Source organism: Tachypleus tridentatus, chromosome 10 (assembly GCF_004210375.1).
Source record: "Tachypleus tridentatus isolate NWPU-2018 chromosome 10, ASM421037v1, whole genome shotgun sequence".
In the NCBI taxonomy this organism is placed as follows: Eukaryota; Metazoa; Arthropoda; class Merostomata; order Xiphosura; family Limulidae; genus Tachypleus; species Tachypleus tridentatus.
The window spans coordinates 78,466,763-78,492,418 of record NC_134834.1 but is presented as its reverse complement, the minus strand read 5'-3'; the positions used below and the strand labels follow the sequence as shown (position 1 = coordinate 78,492,418).

The window sequence follows — 25,656 nt, the reverse complement described above, 5'->3', positions numbered from 1 at the left end:
TAAGTTTCGTAAAACTAGACATAACATATACAATAAAATCACCTTTCACACAACAAATACTACTTCATAACACTTTCATTCCTCAGAGTCTTCTATCTGAAAAAATAGCTCCGAACTTTACCTTTCTGCGTTCTAAGCTACATCATCCTCTTCAGGTCAATATTTTAATAAACTCTGTGGAATGGAGTAAAATGAACTTTGGAAGAAAGGTTCATTCATAATGTTTATCAAAAGTGGAAAAACTTGTTCCAGAATGTCGATCACTGGTTTCTGAAATATAAAAATATCTCATTCTGTGCTCTGGCAAGGGACTTGAAGCGATGATTGGTCAGTGAGCTGTCGTTACAGTTCAGTATGTGTTTTGCTTCTTGTTCGCGAAACATATTTGAAGTTAGATGCGCACTGATTCGTTCTTCTCCTTTCTCTCGGTTCTGTGTACTCTTGTTTACAGATCAAGCACTGATACACGACCTTGGAGTTACGTAAATAGATGATTTGATCTTTGAACGGAAAGAGGAAGTATTTTAGCATGTGCTAAAATATATAAACACGGTGGAGTTGAATGTACGGAGAGGCTCTCTTCACCATGATCGATGCACTTTCCAGCTGTAACTCATAATGTACCGAATAAAAGGAAGCGAACCATATTTAGTATGTATGCCTCCTAGTATAAAGTGTAAACATATCTTCGCAGTCTCCTTCCCCAGAAGACAATCTCTACTATTAGCACAATAAGGCTTGGTTTGTTTTCAATTTCGCGCAATGCTACACGAGAGTTATCTGAGCTAGCCGTCCCTAATTTAGCAGTGTAGAACTAGAGGGACAATAGCTAGTCATCACCACCCATCGCTAATTCTTGAGCTACTCTTTTACCAACCAATAATGGGATTGACAGTCACATTATAATGCCCCATGGCTGAAAGGGCAAGCTGGTTGCGGGTTCGACGGAGATTCGAGTGCCTTAACCAACTGGCCATGCTGGGCCTAGCATGATAAAGATTTACTTCTGAAAACAGAAATGTAATGTCCATTAACACTGTTATTTTGCCGGTTTTCGTGATTTGAATATCCACTGGTTACAAAACGTACAGCAGTAAATTTATGGATATAAAACGCTAAAATCAGGGGTTCGATTCCCCTTGGTAGACTCAGCAGATAGCCCAATGCGGCTTTGCTATAAGACAAACACACACACAAAACAATGGAAGCTCGCCTAGTCCGAGATTATGTTGACCCTCGTGTACATGCACAGTTCAAATATTCGTGTATTTTTATTTAATTAACTAAAGAAGGTCGTATACTAGAATGAGTCAGTTCTGTAGATATATATTTGAGTTGTTGGATAAGTGGTTGATAACACAATATTAAAAATTTAGGCTTACCGAGGTAGCTGTAATGATTACGATTCCTATGCTACAAAATCTGTAATCAGGATATTTTATTATTCAACTGGTTTAAAAAAATAGTTATTATGTCCAACCAGTGTTGAAGAAGGATTAATGACGATCTCATATGACGACACCATTCGATGATTGGGCTAAATGAAGTTACTTGGCAACAGTCACTTAGTGTACAACATCACATCTGTTTAAACGAGTGTTATCAATTAGTCAGCAGTTTTATAGGTTTTTTTCATTATATATTTTGTAATATGTTCGTACTGTGGCTTCTGCTCTACTCACACAATTTGAAGATCTAGATCAAAAACAAAAAGTTGTGTGATGGCAAATAAAATTCACTAAGCTAAAAAGGTTTGTTCCACCAAGTTTTATTAATACAGTGTGAAAGATGACATCAACCAAGCTTTATTAACGTAGTGTGAAAGATGGTGTCGCTACGAAATAAACTTTGAAGCACTTCCCGCGTGAACATGTCACTACAACACAGTAATTGGAACGAACTCCGCCTACATAAATGTGTTTTTCTTTTATAATGTATGTTATGATAGCGAAAACACCTCTATTTAAACACAACTATCAAACTTTAAAAGTTAATGTAAATATAGAACTATCCATAGTATAAAAATAAAAACCTCCCACCTTTACACGAAAAAAGTTTCGCACATCATCTATCAAATACATCGTTAAAAAATAAATTAGAAAGAGCATTAACAATTATTTACTATAAAAATAAAACTTGATTGGTTGGTTTGGTGTTTTATGGCACAAAGCAGCTAGGCTATCTGTGCCAAACAATAAAACTTGATTGGTTGGTCTGGTGTTTTATGGCACAAAGCAGCTAGGCTATCTGTGCCAAACAATAAAACTTGATTGGTTGGTTTGGTGTTTTATGGCACAAAGCAGCTAGGCTATCTGTGCCAAACAATAAAACTTGATTGGTTGGTTTGGTGTTTTATGGCACAAAGCAGCTAGGCTATCTGTGCCAAACAATAAAACTTGATTGGCTGGTTTGGTGTTTTATGGCACAAAGCAGCTAGGCTATCTGTGCCAAACAATAAAACTTGATTGGTTGGTTTGGTGTTTTATGGCACAAAGCAGCTAGGCTATCTGTGCCAAACAATAAAACTTGATTGGTTGGTTTGGTGTTTTATGGCACAAAGCAGCTAGGCTATCTGTGCCAAACAATAAAACTTGATTGGTTGGTTTGGTGTTTTATGGCACAAAGCAGCTAGGCTATCTGTGCCAAACAATAAAACTTGATTGGTTGGTTTGGTGTTTTATGGCACAAAGCAGCTAGGCTATCTGTGCCAAACAATAAAACTTGATTGGTTGGTTTGGTGTTTTATGGCACAAAGCAGCTAGGCTATCTGTGCCAAACAATAAAACTTGATTGGCTGGTTTGGTGTTTTATGGCACAAAGCAGCTAGGCTATCTGTGCCAAACAATAAAACTTGATTGGTTGGTTTGGTGTTTTATGGCACAAAGCAGCTAGGCTATCTGTGCCAAACAATAAAACTTGATTGGTTGGTTTGGTGTTTTATGGCACAAAGCAGCTAGGCTATCTGTGCCAAACAATAAAACTTGATTGGTTGGTTTGGTGTTTTATGGCACAAAGCAGCTAGGCTATCTGTGCCAAACAATAAAACTTGATTGGTTGGTTTGGTGTTTTATGGCACAAAGCAGCTAGGCTATCTGTGCCAAACAATAAAACTTGATTGGTTGGTCTGGTGTTTTATGGCACAAAGCAGCTAGGCTATCTGTGCCAAACAATAAAACTTGATTGGTTGGTTTGGTGTTTTATGGCACAAAGCAGCTAGGCTATCTGTGCCAAACAATAAAACTTGAACAAACAAGAACCCCTCCCCTTTCATGAAATTGGGAGCTATGCTATGCTTTGTTGTTAAGCGTGAGACTACACTTGTAACACAATAAGAAATCCAGACTATGACTATCACAGGCTTCAAAACCCGGTTTTTAGTGTTATAGGCCACTATATGGAGATATAGGGCTACGGACGTAACACAGTGTAGGTTTCCTGCCATATATAACTTAACGGTTTGTGGTTTGTCAGTGTTGAATATTATAAATAGTCTAATTACGGACAAAGTTTATAAAATCAAAACCAGCAAAGTAAATATTAAAAGGTGGAAGGAACTGAACTGTACTGTTCTTGTGTTTCGTAGGTTCATCTACAACAATACAAGTGTGTATTAAATATTTAGTGTTGTTCCTAGTAATATTCTGTTGTCTAGTTTCCGTCTATTAGAAACAGTTCTCATCTTTCCACGAGCTTTCAAGATGCTCAGCTATTTATATTTATCAGTAACCTTATCATCCTTACTTTTAATTATATCAAAATAATAATACTAGGTCACCGATAGGGGTAAAGTTTATTACCCAAAACCAAGACCAGGGTTGCTGTTAAGCACAAAAATACACAATGGGCCATCTTTGTTCCGTTTACTACGAGTATCGAAACCCGGTTTTTAGTGTTATACTTACAGATTACAGATTTACTGTTGTACCACTGAAGACTTAAACCATCACGGAAATAAAAAATGTCTCAGTCAACTTACATTAAAAAACTTTAAATTGTAAGTCCATCAATGAACCAGATAAATGTGTGAATACATACTTTAAAAAGGTTAAGTAATGAGAACCGGTCTGCCATATATACCTGTACATTAGAATGTTTTTATTATTATTTATTTAGATAGAGCATTCATACTATAGTCTGTTTGTTTGAAATTAAGCACAAAGCTGTGCTACAGGGGGTCAATATATTAAAGATAGGAGCTATTCCTCAAACCCTTTGTGTATTCTTGAGTAATTTGTTTCCTCAATTATGTTAAATCTTAGGTTAAGTAAGTTATATACGTCACGTATATTAATAAATATCCATTTCATACAATACCAAGATCAATATTAATGGTTTGTATTAGATCTAACATTCATTTACAAAATGATTCTCTAAAGTTCCTTAGTTTTCAATGCATGTTATCTAAGAGAATAAGGATTGAGAGAAATATATATGACTGGTCTGCTAAAACTTACTGATCGAAATAACTCGAGCCTCGTTTTCAATGTTAAACGGCGTCACGGGGCAAAAATAAAAATAAAGTCGACCACATGAGCAAGTGCGAGGCCACTTTGAGTAGAACCTAATACCCCCTTACAACTAAGAGAATCATGCCTGCCAACGACTACACTTCTTTCTGTCGGGTAAGATCAGTTTTGAAATAGAGCTTTCATTTATTACAATAGCGCTGTACTTGTAGTGTGGTGAATTTATGCGTGTAACGACTGAAAGGTTTAGTACAATCATATTGGCGATATGTAGATGTTAGAAAAATAAAACTGTCACGCGACAGTATAAATCAAGAACAGTGAAGTGTAAAAATTTGACCTTCTACGGTTTGGTTTGAATTTCGCGCAAAGCTACACGAGGGCTATCTGCGCTAACCGTCCCTAGTTTAGCAATGTAAGACTAGAGGGAAGGCAACTATTCATCACCACCCACCGTCAACTCTTGGGCTACTCTTTTACCAACGAATAGTGAGATTTACCGTGACATTATAATGCCTCCACAGCCGAAAGGGCGAGCATGTTTGGTACAACGGAGACTCGAACTCACGACCCTCAGATTGCGAGTCGAGTGCCTTAACCATTTGGCCTTGCCATGCCGATCTTCTATGAAAAACAAAAATAATTTAAGGTCTATACGCATAAAACGGATATTTCTAAGTATGATACTTCTTTCATTTTTATATAAGATAATGATACTCGTGGTGGGCAGAGCACAGATAGCCCATTGTGTAGCTTTGTGCTCAAATTCAAACGAATAAAAATAAGATAAGGTAAAAGAATATGAAAAGTGTTTTGAAGGCCATAGAAGAAACAGAACTGATTAAAATATACAGATATTAAAGTAACTAAACTTATTATGTGCCCAACAAAAATCAAGCTGTTCGTTGTTTTAAGAGCATTTTAGGTAATGTAGACATAGTGAAGTTTTGACTTTAATGTCCCACTCTAAAAACAAGCAGAAGCAATATATTACAACCAAAACTCTACAACAGTGCTAACTGTATTATACTAACCTAAAGAAATAGATTTAGTGCTAAAGGAAACTATAAATTTACATATACGTAAATTAGAGAATGATTAGAATATTCAGTCTTTCCCTAATTTTCGATGGGGTTTTTTTAAACGAGTTTCCCGTGCCAAACAGTTGCCTTGACAGAATATTTGCTGGCTGAATTGTTTTTGTTTGTCTTCCACATGGGAGTTAAGCTCTCGACCACTTTGTCAACCCAATGTCTGTCTGTCTTCCACACTGTGTTCTTTCTAGTTTGAGTAGTTATCTGAAAAAATATTATCCAGTGTAATAATGATAAACATGCTTATTTATAATATCCAAACAATTATTTTTCAGTTATAATGATCAAATTTCAAATTTTTCATGTAGGTATCAGTCACATCTGTTTTATTGGTAAGATTTAATATATTTATTCAAGTATCTGGATGAAGGAATCTTCCTTAAATAGCATGAATATTAATTATATAATTATGAAACTAACGTTCAAACTTCATTGTATGCTAAAACAAAATCTTATAGTTTTAATTAATCAGACCGAGAAGTTGATCCTGTCGAGATAAAAGGTGGAATTTGTTTAGAAACTTATTTCGATTCCACAGCAAATGTATCTATTTTTTAAAAAAGCTTATAATTCGCGTTGCTATCTTTCTCGACATGATATAAATTGTTAATAATTTTATAAATCAATTCCCATATGTGAAAACATGTAACATTTAAACAAAATAGTCGAATGGTGGAAAAAAACGTTTCGTAAATGTTAAAGTTATTTATTCAAATATGGTTTCCTTGACTTCCACATGAATTATTGAAACTGAATGATCAAACTGGACAGATGAATTTTAAGCTTATAATGTGTAACAGCAACTGTGACTAGATTACCTCTAATGAAGTGTATGACTAGGTATTCCTGGTGCAAACGTTAATACGAGTTATCACAGGCAGTAGAGCAAAACTGAAAGTGTTTATGTAGAATTTCACGTACATATAAATACTGAGTGTATGTGTGAGGGGCTGTACAGGATTACATGTACATATAAATACTGAGTGTATATGTGAGGGGCTGTATAGGATTGCGTGTACATATAAATACTGAGTGTATGTGTGAGTGGCTGTACAGGATTACACGTACATATAAATACTGAGTGTATGTATGAGGGGCTGTACAGGATTACACGTACATATAAATACTGAGTGTATGTGTGAGGGGCTGTACAGGATTACATGTACATATAAATACTGAGTGTATGTGTAAGTGGCTGTACAGGATTGCGTGTACATATAAATACTCAGTGTTTGCATGAGGGGCTGTACAGGATTACACGTACATATAACTACTGAGTGTATGTGTGAGGGGCTGTACAGGATTACATGTACATATAAATACTGAGTGTATGTGTAAGGGGCTTTACAGGATTGCGTGTACATATAAATACTGAGTGTTTGTATGAGGGGTTATTTTGGATTACGTGTACATATAAATGCTGAGTGTATATGTGGGTGAGAAGACGTATACATACTGATAATCAATACATGTGGTAATGACGTTTCGAGGACGGAAAGTAAGAGGGCTGCGCTCAGTGTTAATATCTTTGAGTGGGAGACCCGCCCGGCCTCCTCGTTTAGTGATATATTAGACTGATACACACAACAACGCAGTTTTTGTGAGCGACAAAATTGACCTGTTACCAGGAACAGTATTCCAAACAGAAGGTACGCAGTATTCAGTGGTACGCTTCACAGCAAGTTGTGTCTCAGTTCCTATTTCACACAGATGTGACTTTAACTGGAAATTGACGTCGTTAACATTAAGTTAGAATTATTCATTCAACTGCACTCCCACTTATCCTTATAGTCACCCGCTAATCTTCATTCCACACTTTAATACAGACTTATATGTATTGCACTCCACCGCCTATAGTTAGCACAACACGGATTTGAATTGGACAGAGATACCGTGTAATAATTGTTGTTCTATGTACCCGAGAAATCTGAATGTTAAAACAATTACAGTAAAATTAGGGACGATCTAAGACTCTTTGAGCAGAAGTTACTTTTATCATGATTATTGAGATACCATTATCCAGATATATTGTTCGTTGTTAAGCACAAAGTTACACAATGGGCTATTTGAGCTGTGCCCACCATGGGTATCAAAACGGAAATTTAGTGTTATAAGCGTTAAAGCTTTTCGTTAAGCCAGTAGGTAGGAGCATCCAGAAATAAGTCATTAAAATATGAAATTATTTTATCTTAAGTGAAAAAAAACAAAACAGTGAGGAATTTTAAAATCGTGTCGAATAATACAACATGTGTCTGCGCATGTTTTTTTACCCTTAGTGACCCTCACATTGCAGATAAAATATTGGACTATCCCTCCTTTAGGCGGTAGTTTTAGCAAACTACGCAGCCATCCATTAAAAAGTTAAACAGCTACGAGGGAAAATAAATAAAGAAGGAAGAAGCATAAGACTTAAATAATTTTAAGTAAATCTTGTAACTTCCATCACCATCTGCTCTTGTAACATAAACTACTGATGATGGCGATACAATATAACAGTTTTATTAACAGATTTCCACGATATGGATGTTTGGCACAAGTTAATTTAAGAAAAGTACCTAAAATGTTTTCGACAAAAAAGTAAAAACGAGTCTATAGTCAGTTTGTCTCACAGATAGTAATAATTAAAAAAAACATATGACTGTTTATTTTAAGTATAACAAGTGAGTATTATTTAGCTTATATTGCGCGAGTGTTAAAATTAGTTATTTTTAGACACGGTAGTCATGTCAAAGTTGCTAATAACTCTTTGTGAATCATTCCTTGGGTAGTTCAGTTATTATAAATTGATGTCACGTAACTCGCAGCTTCTGAATTTTTCTCATTGTTTTATTTTTTTAATTTCGTGCAAAGATACTCGAGGCCTATCTGCGCTAGCTGTCCCTGATTTAGTAGTGTAAGATTAGAGGAAAGGCAGCTTGTCATCACCACCCACCGCCAACTCTTCGGCTACTCTTTTACCAACGAATAGTTGGATTGACCATCACATTATAACGCCCCCACGGCTGAAAGAGCGAGCATGTTTGGTGCGACCGGAATTCAAACCTGCGACTCTCAGATTACGAGTCGAGTACCTTATTCACCTGGCCATGCCGGGACAGGTTTGTGGATAGTTCTAGATCTCAGTTAGGCAATATATGCAGGTGATGTAATGAATGCAAGTTAGTGAAAGTCAAAGTGAGACAAAGTTAATGAGAGATATAGTCAAAAAGGTCTAGACTGTGTTTGTATGTTTAGCCATAAAGAATGTATAGTGACGACTTTTAAAATGCAATAATCACAAATTATATTGTAATAACAGAGTAGAGAAGAATAATTCGTGTTGTCAATTAGGTTCTAATGTAACTGAACCAGTAACAAAAAAGAGACGATTATTTAAAGCTCTGGATACATCTTTGGTAATTAAATGTGTAATTTCAAATGGTAATTTCAAATACATTATTTTAAAACAAGTGAACTTTGTGCTGCCCACTTATCGTTGAAATTTATCGCTAATAACTCAGAGATATCTACTTTAAAAAATCTTGCCCATATACATTCATAAAAACCTGACACGAATAAATGAATTGGTGAGTCTGAACAAATTTCTAAACATTTCTGAAAATTTCGCTAATAAAGCATGTTTTAACCCCTAATTATTATTATACCTTGAAATCATTGTGAATCCCTCAAGCACAAGTTGGTCATTAGTTATATTGTAAAAATAATTTAAAATTTACAAAAAATATTCTGGATCTCATTGCTTCGTATATTTTTAACAGAAATGGGAAAAGGGGATACAAAATACAGGAGTTCCAGTCCTGATCATTACTTGGTTTATTCAGTGCTGTTGAGCCAATAACATTTCTAGAATTTTTCCAATCACAACAAAGTACAATTTTCAAGCATTTTATCGAATAATAACGCAGAATTTTTTACATACCCAAAAATCTCCAAGTTCCTCTGGTGGAATAGCGGCAAGTTTATGGACTAATAATGCTAAAATAACAAGTTCGATTTCTCGCGGTATAGGCCATAGATGTGGCTTTGTTCTAGAACAAGAAAACAAACAATTCATATTCCATTTAATATTACCGTTTCTTAATACAAGTAGAACTCATACATAAATAACAAAGAATAGTTGAAGTCATCATTTTACTTGGAAAATCTTCAGTTTTCAAAACAATACCACTTACTGCATCTGCTGGTGGATTTACTATTATTATATTTGAAACTCTCATGTCTAACTTTCAATAAAACAAGAAAGTACAGTTCACTTTTTGAGTCCTTAAAATAATTTATTTTATGTGAAATTTTGCAACGATAATAGCTGCTTAGCAGATAGATTCAGTTTATACCTTCCTTCTATTCACCTCAATACGAATAATCTGGATAAAAAGTAAATGAAACTATATTCATTCAAATGTAGGAATGGGTTAAAACCGTATGGTTATATTATAACATAGATTTGACTTTTAGAACTAAATTCCACCTGTAGAATGTCATTCGATTACTCCAATACTCCCCTTCAATAATTAAAGAATTATCTCCAAAAATCTCTCTGGACTAACGTGTATTTGCCCAGACGAGACGGTTAATTGGCATCAAATTACTCCAGTACCTCCCTATGCCGATCATAAATAATTTCTTCCACATCATTTGTCCTTTCTATGTAATAACAACATAAAATAACTCTCTCAGTGTACTTTATGTCCGGATATAAACATTCAACTCAAATGGGCTCCCAGTGGTTCAGCAGTAAAGTTGAAGGCTTATAACACTAAAAATCATGTGGATGTAGCACAGTTAGCCCAGTATGCAACTTTGTGATTAACAAAGGAACAGAAATTAATCAAAACACTTTATTTCCAAATAAAAAACATAAAACATTTTTCTTCTAATTTTACTATTCTTCAGATAAACAATGAACTCATATTTTTTTATCTTACGTGCTTACAAAATTGTTACGTTATAGTAAAAAACTTATTTAATATTATGTATAATAAGTTGTATTTTAGAACTTTTGCTTTAAACAGGTTATTACTAGTAAGTCTTGAAATTAGCTCTGGCTGAATTAATTTAAAATACCACATAACCTGAATACTATATACAACTGAAATTTTACTAGTGCTGTCTGATATATCGGATATTTTGAGACATTGGTTGCCATATTTGTAGTAAGCTTTAAAAATGTTCGAAAATTAATTTTTTTATCAAACACGCACTTTTTGTCTGTGACACCATCATTACTACAATACTATGCCTGAATAATTTACATGTAAATTTTCAATCTTTATTGAGTTTTTATGTTGGTCATCAGTTTTTCTTTAATAACAGAAGCTGGTCTTCACGCATTTGATTTGTTCCACACAGGTGTTTAGTCTTTGTTACTATTCGTAGACACATACAGGGTTACTAAACTGAAATAAAATGATTTAATGAAATTAATAATAATTTATATGCAGCTTACAATCAACAGAAGAGGTGTGAAAGGACTGTTTTAAGTGTATTTTTTAGAATTGGCTTATTGCAAGAAGGATATAAACGGCCTATTCAAGGCAACTTCTGAAATCTGATGTCCTCAATTTATTTATTATCATTTTGTATAATAGATTATGTGAAATATATATTGTACCTGAATGATTTCAAATATTCGATAAAGAAACATTGAATAATCAAAAGAAAACAATTCAAATTCGAGCCGGAAATTCATTATTACATTTTCAACAGCATGATGCTTTCATTTATATATTATTGGAGTTGTTTCGTAAATGATTGTCTCCAATAAGCACCTATTCGGTTAACAATAATTTACTATGAAGTGCTGACTGGAGCAACTTAGAAATTTTGTTTTAAAGTTTATGGTTATTTTTTATCATACAAAAATGTAAGTTATGCTTACGAAATATAATTTAGATTCTATGTCTTTAACTTTTCCAAATATCTCTCAATCGGTTCTGAAGATTCCTACAATGTATTCTCAGAATGCTTTAGCAACAATTTTAATTTATTTTGAGAGTAATGTTGACAGGTAACCTTAAAAAAAGTATGTTATTTAATGTAATTGAAACAGTGCAATATACTGAAAATTATTACGGATTAATCTGTTTATGTGTCTTTTATCAAGTTATGAATTTAATACTCAGTGTTCATGGTCATTTCACGACCATTTTTTAAATCTAATATCATACGTTTGATTTCAAATGTGATTTTTAATCGATTTTTCAACTTATATAACATTTTAAAGGAAAGTTTAGTGTACATAATAATGACTAAACGTGTTTGTTTGTTTGTTTGGAATTAAGCACAAAACTACACAATGGGCTATTTGTGCTCTGCCCACCACGCTATCGAAATCCGGTTTCTACTAGCTGTGTGAGTCTGCACACAAATCGCTGTACCATTGGGAGGACTAAAAGTGACCATCAATATCTGTATTGGCATCCCAAATAACTGGATATATGGCACATGCAATTACGATCCTTGGAGGTATCATACACCTATATTTTCAAAATCACCAGTACAATCGCACTGATGTGTTGAAAATGATACACTGATGGCTGGGATTGTTCATACATTCTATTTATTTACAAACATCTTAACTGAAGGAAATGCTGCAGAATGGCACATTCTGCTTAAAATATTCCAGCATAGAGGTAACCATTGACGAAATTAATTCTTTCCGATACATAATTAAAGTGAATTAAAGACACATACTAAACACAAAATACTCAGAACTTTACATAGATAGGCAGAAATTATTATAGAGAATAATCGAATTACCCACTACACACAATTATTCAAATTTATTTGTAAAGTATTGAGATAAAAGGATCACGTAGTGAGTTTTTCCCGCCAGGAGATCTCCTCGCGCAACAGTACTCACGCATGCTTGCATATTGTTGCTGTAGTCGGGAGGAATCTGGATTACAAGAAAGCCTACAGTTTAATGGAATTTGAATTTCGTTACCAACAATTCAAATCAGAAAGGAAGCTACCACGTCTTGCAATGGCTTGCTTTTATACTCATTAAGCGAAATTTTCGAAAGTTAAACAATATTTGAAGATGCGCTAGTGTTTTCGTAATACAAGTATTGTTGATTCTTACTCTCAAGAATCTCCTACAAATTTAGAGAACAGGCAGGACTTGCGCAATACGAATCCAACAATATACGTCACTTGCATAAAAAAAAATATACTGAAACAAACGTAGGCACTAAACTAAATGTACAACAGTAAATCTGTTACACCACCAAAAATGCTTGTAGTAAGAAGCAGGTGTATACCTAGAAGAAATATTACTAACAAGTATACTCAAACAATTTAACCAAACAACAAACGACAAGTCCAGAACATCCAGAATTTAAAGCTACGAAACTGGAAAATATCGTGATTGGTGTGACAGATAAAATGTTCCTATTGGACAATAGTTACTTGACTAGTGGTCTCATCGATTGATTTTCATTAGCTAAAACATGAATGGATGATATTAAAAAGAATGATGTGGATATCTGTGTTGTTCTCCTCATGGATATCTGTGTTGTTCTCCTCATGGATATCTGTGTTGTTCTCCTTATGGATATCTGTGTTGTTCTCCTTATGGATATCTGTGTTGTTCTCCTCATGGATATCTGTGTTGTTCTCCTCATCGATATCTGTGTTGTTCTCCTCATGGATATCTGTGTTGTTCTCCTCATGGATATCTGTGTTGTTCTCCTCATGGATATCTGTGTTGTTCTTCTCATGGATATCTGTGTTGTTCTCCTTATGGATATCCGTGTTGTTCTCCTCATGGATATTTGTGTTGTTCTCCTCATGGATATCTGTGTTGTTCTCCTCATGGATATCTGTGTTGTTCTCCTCATGGATATTTGTGTTGTTCTTCTTATGGATATCTGTGTTGTTCTCCTCATGGATATCTGTGTTGTTCTCCTTATGGATATTTGTGTTGTTCTCCTCATGGATATTTGTGTTGTTCTTCTCACTTGACAGAATCCATTGAAATGTACATCATAAGAAATTAAATTTAAATCAAACACAATAATTGGATGCGATGGGTAAAAATATGTGGATTGTTCCAATGCAAATACATGGCAATCATTGAGTATTATAATTGTATTTAGGAAATGATAATGATATTTGATGACTGATCTAACTAACTGCAGAATACAAAGTTTCATGCGCTATTATCATCGTCGGAAGAGATGTAAAAGGATGAATGATTCGACTCAATTGGAAATTCATCCACTATGAAATATTTCACCACAGGTGGTCTCTTGAATCTGCAGTGTTCATGTATGTCTCTCTGTACATCTATCATGTTGTAGATGAGTTATAGCTTCAGTGATAAGAAAATATTTACTGGTCTAGATTTTTTTTTTTTTTTTTTTTACAGAACAACCACAATAGATTTGGACACAATTCTTTCGGATCAGTGTGAACCGATTGCCATACGAAACGTGCCATTCAGTAATAAATTACAACCCAGTCCGAGAAGATATATGATGATACAGAAATGTTTTGGCTTTTACAAAAAAAAAAAAAGATATTTGGATATAATTCTTTAGATTATTGGAAGAAAGAACTGGTGTAATGGAGTTACATGTGAAATATATCATTCAATGTTAATTAACTGTCTGCTTTGGCAAACATATGCTGGTCTGGAAAAATTTTATTTGAAGTGTTATAAAAAAGTTAAAACAAATTATTTGGAAATTTCCTTTTTTATTAATTAATGCAATACAGAGTTGGAGTAATCTCCTAACATACGATAGGCGGCATCAAAAGCTACTTAAGTGTCTCCTTCGGGGCAGAAATATGCTGGTTATACTGGTTTTGGATGCATTTTTTTTCATATATCACATAAAAACAATAATGCGAAAATGATTTTTTCTGTTTAGTGCACAGGAGTTGGAGCAGTTATATGATATATAAAATGAATCATTCATGGTTAACTAAATACCCCCTACGTTGAAATATACAACTGATCCGGTGAGGCTATCCGATATTGCAGAAAAAAATGTAATAGATTTTTAAATAATTTCTCTTATTCATTTTAGTTCGTGTAATCAACTAACGCATGATTTTAATATTATTTAAATGTCTCGTCCGGTCAATAATCAGTGATTTTTCTGCTTTCAAAGGAAAGGTAGGATTGCCTTTTTTTTTTCCCAGGAAATGTTAAATACCAGTTTTGCAAAAGCCTATCAACTTTTGAGAATCTGAATAAGGATACGTGGCGGAGGTCTGCTAGAAATCCACGAATACTCATCTTATTGAACTTCACAGTTAATGTCAAAATTACGTCTTTTAATTTCACGTACGGTACGCGAAGTTAAGGTACAATAACTGTTAAAAGTTCATACTGACTTCAAACTGGTCGTAATCCGAGGGCCACGGGTGCGAATCCCGGTTGCACCAAACATGCTCGCCCTTCCAGCCGTGGGGGCATTATAATGTCACGGTCAATCCCACTATTCGTTGGTAAAAGAGTAGCCCAAGAGTTGGTGGTGGGTGGTGATGACTAGCTGCCTTCCCTCTGTTCTTACACTGCTAAATTAGGGACGGCTAGCGCAGATAACCCTCGAGCAGCTTTGCGCGAAATTCAAAAATCAAACAAACAAACAGTCAAACTGGTCACACACTAACGTGATAGTTTCCTGTATATGGTAACTACGTTATGTACAGACAGTGTGTTTTATCTTCTCTTGTTTTCACTGGTCGAGTTTCACTAACAGGAAGGGAAGTGATTATTTTATCTTTACAGGAAATTATAAATGTATACGTGACAAATATATATATGTGTAAGAATCCTACTGTAAAAAATAGTTTATAATAATACTAGGACTTCTTGTTGTTGGTGGTGTTTTAGGGCAAAGATACACAATATGCTGTCATCGCTCTATTTATCACGATGAATTTATCCCCACATTTTAGCGTAATATATCTGGAGATTTAGAGCTAACCTACTAGGAGATATCAAAATTTCTAAGGAAAAGCACACAATGATTTCAAACTCACCTGTTTCAGTAGTGATGTGTAAACGTGATTTAAAACTTAAACGTGTTGATTAGATGTTCGTGTGAGTGGTTATAATTAATTACCGTGGTTCCTTCATAAACTTCAGCTACTTTAAGCATTCGTTCCTCAGTAGGTGTGGCTAGTGTTCTACTTCTTTTATTTGAAGTTGTTTTGGCAGCAATAATGAAAATAATTCTAGTCAGTTTTATTTTATATACAATACAGCTTATGTAATCTTTTCTCATCAGGGTGTTAACAACTATTCCTCATAGTATAGTATAGTATAGTCCAAATGCTTTCAGGAATATAAAGATTAGATGCTTTGTTAAAATAGAAAATTTGGAGCTAGTGTTAAATAACGCAGACTTTATGTTTGAGACCCTAGTAACAGTGTTAGTCTTAGTCCTACAGTCGTGTTTACTTTCTCAGGGTTCTGAGTGCCCTTAACAGTTCACCTTTACTTATCTAATATCTCTGAGACTTCTATGTCTTGTTTATGTTCGGGCGGTTTCCTAATTTGCTTGACATTTACGTTATATCTTAGTTAATGTTTTTACTGCAAGTCTGCTATAAAGTTACGAATTGAACCTTGGAATAGCTAATCATTCATGTACACGTTATTTGTGATTTATAGTTGTGAAAATTACTGTTTATGTTTTTATTTCTTTTTGAACGTCCAAAGGCACGTTCTTTTGATTGGTGAGACAATGACAAGATTCCTAATGATGTTGGCCTGGCATGGCCAAGTATGTTAAGGCGTTCGACTCGTAATCCGAGGGTCGTGGGTTAGAATCCCGGTAACACCAAGCATGCTCGCCCTTTCAGCCGTGGGGGCGTTATAATGTTACGATCAATTCCACTAGTGGTTGGTAAAAGAGTAGTCCAAGAGTTGGCGGTAGGTAGTGATGACTAGCTGCTTTCTCTCTAGTCTTACACTGCTAAATTAGGGACGGCTAGCGCAGATAACCCTCGAGTAGCTTTGCGCGAAATTCAAAACAAATTCCTAATAATGTTGTACAAAGAACTACGTTTTATTAATTACTATTTATGAGTTTATAGTATTTTTATCACTTTAGTTAATAGATTGAAATTAATGGACAATTTTCATGATGTTATAAAAATTATGTAATGTAACCCAAATATTTCGATAATTTCAATTAAAGGATTTAACCTATCGTTTTTAGATCGCGAACACGACTGTAAATATTATTTTAGTATCGTAAAATTCGTAGATGTTGAACCTTTGTAGTAAGTGTGTATTTAAATAATGAAAACTTAGATGTATATATATTTTTATACTTGTGTCTCAGAATCTATTTCCTTCTATTAGGCTAGCAATGATATTTTTTTCAAGTATCAAATAAAGTATTATGCTAGTTTCATAACCTGTTCATAGATGGGGCGCCTCCCAATAAGTGTTCATACAGTCATGGAACCACAAGACATGAATGTTTATTTTCTTCATAGGTGGTAGCACCAACAGAAGTAATAAATGTAAATTGACTAGTTTATAATGCAGTAATGCGCGTAGTAAACAAATACTGTACAGCGTGTCAACAACCGAAATTATAAAGAAATGTTCAGAGTCATTTTAAAACAGCCGAATGCTCTAGTTTTTTTTAGTTTTTTTTTACTTTCACACCATGCACTTGTACAGATGCGAACAAATTATTAGAACGACAGATCGCTGTCAGGAAGAAAGAAATTACATGAATAACGAATCAAGAAAACGACCTCTTTCATGACTAACGAAATATCTTTTGTTCAAATGTCGATCTCATATTTCTTTCCCTTAATTACAAACAAAAAAATCTACATACAGACGAAAACGATGTCAAATCAAAGAAGGCCATTCATCACAAATTCGGATCAAGCGTGGCCTACTGGTTAGTGTGTCATATTATTGATATGAGGGTCAGCGATTTGCGTTTTTTAGTTACAAAATCACGTTCCGCATCAGTGGCTGCTGAAACGTTATAAGAGTTAGGGTGAAACCGCATTATTTGAAAAAAAAAAAACCTCGTGGCCAAAGAGTCGGTGGTATGTGCTGTTGACTTCAATTAAGTCAATCAATTGAAAATTAGAGACAGTTAACCCTTTCGGGTAACTTTACAAACACAAACATGACCGAGGTATATCTTCTAGTAAACTTTTAAACTTCAGAAACAAACAAATATTTACCGAAACTCCCTCTGACGGATATATGTATACACGTATGTGCGTGTGTGATGAGTTGTATAGGTGTAAGTTAAATAAATAGTTTGCTTGTTTTTAAATTACAGCGACTGTGGGAGAACAAGTGGCATGGCAAAAGTGTATCTTAGAATAGTCTGTTTGTTGTGAAACACAGATCAATACAATGGCCTATCGGTGTACTATCAACCATGGGTAGTGAAATTAATGTAATAAAAAGGTACAGTTTATGGCAGCCTTTTCACCAGATGAATTGTGTATTTTTATGAGATAGAAGTGCACTATAGAAACGTACCCATTGTTGCTCATCGTATTGATATGATAACGATAAACAACAAAAACGTACAGTGTTGTAATAACAAATACTGTGTTGGCACAGAATCGAGTATCCAGTTTTTTTTGTACAACGTTTTATAATTAATGATATGGTAAGTCTGGAAGAAACGTTTTACTCTGGCAAAATTCCAGGGCAAGTTCGTAACATTTTTGGTTAATGCTGGTTATTACTTCAGTATGTCCGGGTACAAAGGTTTAGGCGAAATTTATTTTGAGCTCGCATTTAGAAAGGTTCAGATTTAAAGATTTATACAATAAAATAGAAAAAAAAAAAGATCTAGTTCAGGATTAAAGAAACAGTTGCAAACTGACTTTGTTAACCTGAAGATGACCTAAGAAGGTCGAAACGTTGTTCTGTTCTTTATTTTAATTAAAGTTTTAATACCCATACCAACCGTTTTGAGAGTACATTATTACTTTAAGTGGGTTTCTCGTCATCACAAAAATTGATAATATCCTAAAAGAAGCACAAAACGCATAGTCATAATATTGACAGTTACTATCCTTGTAAGCAAACTAAACAGATAGATTAACAGACAGAAATAGTCATCAGATGACAGCTACGTTCTAGCTGAGTGTCTAGAGTTGCCTTTCAGACAGTTGACCTGCAGACGTTGTTCTTCCACTCTTTGCCCCAGAAATATGTATCCGACACTAGAGACACCTAGTGGTCTGTCTGCGTTGTTAGTACACTTATGATGTTTTACTTGATTATTCAGTTGACCGAAATGTACGCTAATCTAATTAAGTATGTAAAAAATATCATGACCTCAAACAATTATATTAACAGTTGAAAACTGCATTAACAAATAACAAAAGGACGTTATATGCCGTTTGAAAATAATGGATATTACATTACAATTTTAAAATAACGTTTATTTTGAAATGGATAAGTGTGTAAGTTAGCTTAGAAGTAAAAAGTTATTCTCTATCCTTAAAATAAAGTACTGAAATTGAAAGATTGGTTTGTTTTTGTTTGTTTCTTTCGAATTTCGCTCAAAGCTACATGAGAGCTATCTGTGTTAGCCGTCCCTAATTTAGCAGTGTAAGACCAGAGAAAAAGTAGCTAGCTATTCATCACCTACTGCCAACTGACATGAAAATAGGTTAATAAATATCATATTATATATAATTGCAACCCAAGAAAATGTTAGAAACTTATAAAAATTCAAAATATAAATGATATTCACGACACAACATTCGTCATAAGCTGAGAGAATAAATTGTTTGTTTGTTTTTGAATTTCCCTCAAAGCTACACGAGGGCTATCTGTGATAGACGTCCCTAATTTAGCAATGTAGGAGTACAGGAAAGGCAGCTAGCCATTATCACTCACCGCCAACTCTTGGGCTACTCTTTTACCAACGAATATTGGGATTGATCGTAACATTATCACGCCCCCCACGGCTGAAAGGGCGAGCATGTTTGGTGAGACGATGATTCGAACCCGCGACCCTCATTCGAACGCCCTAACCTCCTGGCTATGCCAAGCACCCAGAAGTCCTGTCTCTTCAGTAGTAAGCAGTATGTTTCCGAATTTACGAAACTAAAATCTTGGGTTCGATTCTTCGCGGTAGAAAAAGAACAGACAGCCCATTGTTTAGTTTTACTTTAAAAAAATCAATAACAATCTAAATTAGCCATTGTATTCTCAAAAGAGCTCGAAAATCATTACAATATGTATAAGAAATTAGAACGTATATTAATCTTTTTTATTACAGCCAATCAAAACAAAACTATAAAGGGTTAACTAAGAAGCCACATTTTGCTTCTATTTTTTAATTAAATATAATAAATATGATTTAAAGTGATATATATTTTAAGTGTGTGTTTGTTTTAGAGCAACGCCGCATTGGACTATCTGCGTATTCACCACCGAAAATCAAACCCTGGATTTTAGCATTGTAGATTAGTAAACATATAGCTGCATTTTTAAAACGTGGAATAAAATGTTTTGTTTAGTAATAATCGAACTTTAAAATATCCACTTTGTTTTTTTTACTTGCTGAGAATACAAATATAAGAATCGTAATTCGAGGGTCGCGGATTCGAATCCCGTTCGCACCAAACATGCTCGCCCTTTCAGCCGTGGGGGCGTTATAATGTGACGGTCAATCCCACTATTCGTTGGTAAAAGAGTAGCCCAAGAGTTGGCGGTAGGTGGTGATGATAAGCCTCTAGTCTTACACTGCTAAATTAGGGACGGCTAACGCAGATAGCCCTCGAGTAGCTTTGCGCGAAATTCAAGAACAAACAAACAAACAAGTATAAGAAAGTGACACCTAGTAGAATATACTATTATTTTGAATTATAATAATATAAACTTATTGCCACTCTTGGCAGACCTTAGTTAATTTTAAAATTTAAAGGATCATGTCATGTTCTAACTATTATGTTTGCGCGCTGGATGGATTACGTCATTGTGCAGTAATAGAGTGAAACAGAAAGATGACGCACTTGAAAGTTAGTGTGTGTAAAAGATCACGTACTTCGAGTTGAGAAAGATGAAGTAACAGGGATGCTATTCAAAGACATCATGGAAGCAGTTCTCTTGTGCATGCACATGTCTTCGTAGTTCAAATACAGCTTTGATAATCACTGTATACATAAGTTACTGGGGAGAAATGATCCCGTTTATATTGTGCTTACATCAAAAGGAGACAGAATACATAGTGGTTAATCAGCTTCCTCCTTGGAATATGGTTGGAAATTAATTGCGTAAAGTTAACTATCCATAAAAACTGCTAAGAAAATTAATTTGTTGTTAAATATTTAAAGAAGATGCTGTATTTATTGGAAGCTTAAATTGTTAAGGCAAATGCTATTTTCTTTACGTCCCGAGATATTCTAAAATAAACGCATTTGTTCAGGAATTTTTTTTTACCAAATGAAAATACCCTACACTTTTCTAAGATGCTCTCATGACAAAAACTCACCATGCCGTCGGTAGATTTAAAACTACAGAATTTAAAAATTTTAAACTCGTCTCACAACTTTAATTACTGTTTTCATTACAGGGCGAAGTTATATTTTTAAACTGTCATTTTCTAGCATGTTTACCATTGTAAACGCAATAGTTGTACCCAACTAGTTTTATTGAAATCTAAAACACTTTTGATATTGTCAAGTATTGCATCCTATTTTCAATGGCAAGACATGGCCAAGTGGTTAAGGCACTAGGCTCGTAATCCGAGGGTCACGGATTCGAATTCCCGTTGCACCGACCATGCTCGCTCTTTTACCCGTGGGGGCGTTATAATGTTACGGTGAATCCGACTATTCATTGGTAAAAGAGTAGCCCAAGAGTTGGCGGTGATTGGTGATAACTAGCTGCCTTCTCTGTAGTCTTACACTGCTAATTTAGGGACGGCTAGCGCATATAGCCCTTCTGTAGCTTTGCGTGAAATTCAAAACAAATAAACAAATCCTATTTTCAAAATTTTAACAAGTTAAGTTGATAACTGTATGACTTCAATTCGCACACACACACAGCTGTTTGATGCATTGCATATTAGGAGCATTTCACGCAGTGGTTGTATTAGTGTCCCTCATCAGAAGCGTTCTAGGAATTTTTTTTTTAATTACTCCAAGAACGTAATTACAGAAGCATATGGAATAACCAACATATACTTACAGTGATGATTATCTGCGGTGCATTACAGACCACAGTGTCGTCTGTATTTTCCTGTTTCTTGCCTGCACGACACATATTCTCAGAAATCATCCATTGTCCTCTTTCACAACCATCTTCGAACACTCACGTCATTATCACGAAACCTAATAAGTAACCTAAGTAATTCACTAGTACTATTTAGAGCAAGCCAGTACTTACTACAACTGTACTCGAAGTACCACACGCTGAAGAATATTGAGTAGAGTTTATATTTCTAAAGGTTATTAAATTTGTTCTAGTTTTTGTCACTTTGATCCCATCTTAGTAATTTCAATGTTCTAAAAGCATGTGTCTTATCTGTACGATTATCTGTTTCTTACTACGACCCCACTATAGCTACTAACTTATCTCTTGTCTTTTTAACTGCTTCCTGATTTGAAAGAAGTACAGATATTATACTGATAGATTAGGTCTCACAGTTAAATAACAAAACTGCAGATATGTAAAGCGGCCAATGGACACATTATTTATATGATTTAGCGGTTGTTTTAATATTATTATGTTTACAATAGTGAGCAGTGAAAACACATTACACATCACCCAATAAAGAAAATCGTAGAATATTTTGTTTTAAAAAAATCTGTGTTTTTATTGTTGTTATTCCTTTAAGTTAAGGACACTAAAAGTACGTGTTTTTTTAATCTAATTTCAAAACTGTTGTCGGAAATGCGAATAAAAGATCATTAGTGCACTACGTATGACATCAAAGTCTTATTGATTATATTCTTATAGAGTAATTTCCGAGATCCATCAGGCGTTACTGAAAGTGACGTGACTTATATCTGTAGTGTGGAAGCATAATTTTTGAATTATTCTTCGAGAATATTTAATTAGTTTTATTCTCTAAGTGTTCCTATATTTCATTTCATGACATTTTCTTCTCTCCAAGTCTATAACTGGCATCTCATACACCTAGTGTTGAAAGTTTTAGAACAGAACTCGTATTTCATTAACTTTTTTTTAATTGAAGAAACTTAAGAAAAACATTGTTATTATTGTGTTTTTAACGCTAAGCTACAAAATACCCTATCTACTGTATGTCTAGCGGGAGAAATCGAACCCTAGATTTTAACATTATAAATCCGTAAACTTACCGCTTACTCAGTGAAAAACTACGTAGAAGATTTAGTATGATAATATAGTCGAAAGTTTATTTTAATTGTATGTGTAGTACAATAACGTTTTATTAATATACAGCGAGGACGTACAATAATTACATACATTTTATTACTCACAAATAGCTCAAAATATTCTAACAACAAAATTTAAAGGTTGTTTTGTGATAGAAATTTACTTTTCTGGTGGTCAAACATTGATTTTATTTGTTCAAAGAAATGACATGTATGCACGTATGTAGTTTCTATGCTACCAGTACGCTTAAACCCTTTAATCGTAGAACTAGAACAAAGCGTTGTCCTGATAACATAATTGCCAGTTGTTGTTTTTTAAATCAGATACTGTATAATCTATATTTATGTGCATCTGACTTCATGTAAGTATATAGATTAATGGCAAAGTTATTTGACTAAGCACCTTTCCTATGCGATGGATATTTCATGAGAGTATTTTTATTAGACTGAAACATGCGTTTCACTTCTAAATACATTCGATGTTTCCTTCAAGATCTGTTTTGATGTAAAGGATATTACCCCTTAGGATGGGATACAATCATTTTATTACAAAATTTAACAAAGTTTATTACAAAATTTGATTTAACTGTAGAACTCGAATATAAGGTCTTTGTAGACTATTTTGGTGTGTTTCTATAACTGAGGTCAATGAATCTAAAAGAATGGGACCAGGAGAAAACAGAAGACAAAGTTAAGAGATTTTACTACTCGGCTAGCATCGCCGAGGTTGACAGCACCCAAAGTCACTGCTCCTAACAGCCGCACTAACATCTGCGTGCTTCGAAGTGATTTTCTCTAGAACAGAATACTCATTTCCTCAAGAGCCTATACTTATTTTTATCTTGCCTCCTCTGTAGACTAGGATGTGTCTGCATTTTAAGATAAAGCCGTACCGCACGTTTAATCCATCAAGCACCAAATCTAAAAACACATCAGTGCTGTTTCCTAAAGAGGGAGTGTCTAAATTCGATGAAGTAAGCTTCATTTCTACTGGCTGTGACGTCAATGGGTGTGCGATCACGTGAGTATGTGTACAAGTAAGCCGTGTTTTGTCAGAATTCAGCATAACTTCTGCAGATACCACATTTATACGTGTGAATATAAATATAAGTTTTTATTCGCAGACTTAAGAAGTAACCATGCCTTACATTAGAACACCTGTAAGTAATACAATTTGTTTGTTTAATTACATTCCAATTTTTGTTATTCGCCAATAAATATACTATAGTACGTATATATCATTTGTTTTTAACTTTCACTTAATTATGGTCACAGGAAGTGTTTCTTTCGAGATTCGAGCTCTGCAATCAATGTTTAGTTTGTTTGCTTTCTTGCAAAGTTACTCATTGGTTATCTATGGTGTATCAGCTACGAGGATCGAACACCACATTTTAGAGTTATAAAATTCTAAGCTCACTACAAGATCGCCGGAGAAGTTTTTTTCAATGCTGTTATAATTATACTGCATTAATTAGATTGATTGTTAATTAAAGTTTATATTTTGTACTTTAGTTAAAATAAACCACAAATGGAAGAAATGGAGAGGAATGTTGTGGTCCCCTCAAAATTATGACCCTATGGCAGAGTGCCCTTTTGAGTAGGGAATAGAGACGTGTATGGAAAGTTGCTAGCTATTTTCAAATAAATGGCCAAAGTTAACATAGCAAATAACGTGCGCCCCCCCCCCCAATTTGTTCCGCTGCCTTTAAATTAAACTTACTTTTCCAAAATAGATCTTTATTTTTATAAACTTTTTTCCCATTCATAGATATTCTGTATGTAAATCATTTAATAATAATGTCAGTTCATTTTAACGTTCACACCTTTAGAACATTTTAATTATGTATTATCTAATGTGCCAAATCGAAATTATTGTTATTAACGAATCTTTATATAAAGCTCTACTAGAACTAATGACAAAGCATTATATTCTAAACATACCCGTTACTAACTGTACATATAAATAAGTGTAATTAGTGGCGTAACTACCAGCTTAGGGTCCTCCTGCGAAAGGCCCGGCATGGCCAAGCGCGTTAAGGCGTGCGACTTGTAATCTGAGGGTCGCGGGTTCGCATCCCGGTCGCGCCAAACATGCTCGCCCTTTCAGCCGTGGGGGCGTTATAATGTGACGATCAATTCCACTATTCGTTGGTAAAAGAGTAGCCCAAGAGTTGGCGGTGGGTGGTGATGACTAGCTGCCTTCCCTCTAGTCTTACACTGCTAAATTAGGGACGGCTAGCGCAGATAGCCCTTGAGTAGGTTTGTGCGAAATTCCAAAACAAACAAACCTCCTGCAAAGATTTATAAAGGTTGAGAAACCGTAGTATGAACATTATTTGCTCTTCCCACCCTCACCACTGGTTATAACATAGAATTATTCATCAATATATTATTATACCATTTATTTATTATTTCACACAACCATAATGTTTATAAGGTCATTAAATAACACTGACTAAAGTTGTAAAATAATTCACAGATTCACGAAAACGTAGCGTCTTTGCTACTGACTTTATTGAAATTTATTACAGTTGTGTAACTGTACATGTACTGCCACCATCGACATAGCTTATTCTACTAGCTAAAGCAACCACATTGTAAAAAAAAGAAACAACAACAAAATCTGGAATGTGTTGCGTGAAAATCAGGCCCCCACATTCTGGTACTTCTATTGGTTGAGGAATCATTGTTCCAAGAGTTTGGCCTCCAGCCAAAGTTGCATTTAACATAATCATTGCTTAACCCGTTTCTGTGGCTGTTAAGTGGTT

At 34.5% G+C, this 25,656-nt stretch overlaps 1 protein-coding gene and 1 long non-coding RNA gene across 5 annotated transcripts in view; one reads left to right on the top strand and one right to left on the bottom strand.

Annotated features, from left to right (window-relative positions):
* Window positions 1–25,656, bottom strand: part of LOC143229655 (uncharacterized) — a 73,591-nt gene that overhangs the window by 25,423 nt on the left and 22,512 nt on the right. For both annotated transcript variants that reach the window (XR_013015981.1, XR_013015982.1), the window contains exons 2-3: window positions 9,480–9,588; window positions 122–5,764 (exon numbers count right to left, since the gene is read on the bottom strand). This is a non-coding gene — a long non-coding RNA (uncharacterized LOC143229655). The remainder of the gene's footprint in view (window positions 1–121; window positions 5,765–9,479; window positions 9,589–25,656) is intronic.
* Window positions 1–25,656, top strand: part of LOC143229654 (solute carrier family 2, facilitated glucose transporter member 1-like) — a 53,773-nt gene that overhangs the window by 7,434 nt on the left and 20,683 nt on the right. Inside the window, exon 1 of one of the 3 annotated variants that reach the window (XM_076462265.1) lies at window positions 4,516–4,622. The exons of 1 other annotated variant lie outside the window; for it this stretch is intronic. In XM_076462265.1, the coding sequence (XP_076318380.1) occupies window positions 4,590–4,622 (33 nt within the window). In that variant the 5' untranslated portion in view covers window positions 4,516–4,589. Of the gene's footprint in view, window positions 1–4,515; window positions 4,623–23,919; window positions 24,049–25,656 lie in introns of those variants that run through there. One more of the 3 variants, XM_076462266.1, reaches the window with a different exon arrangement.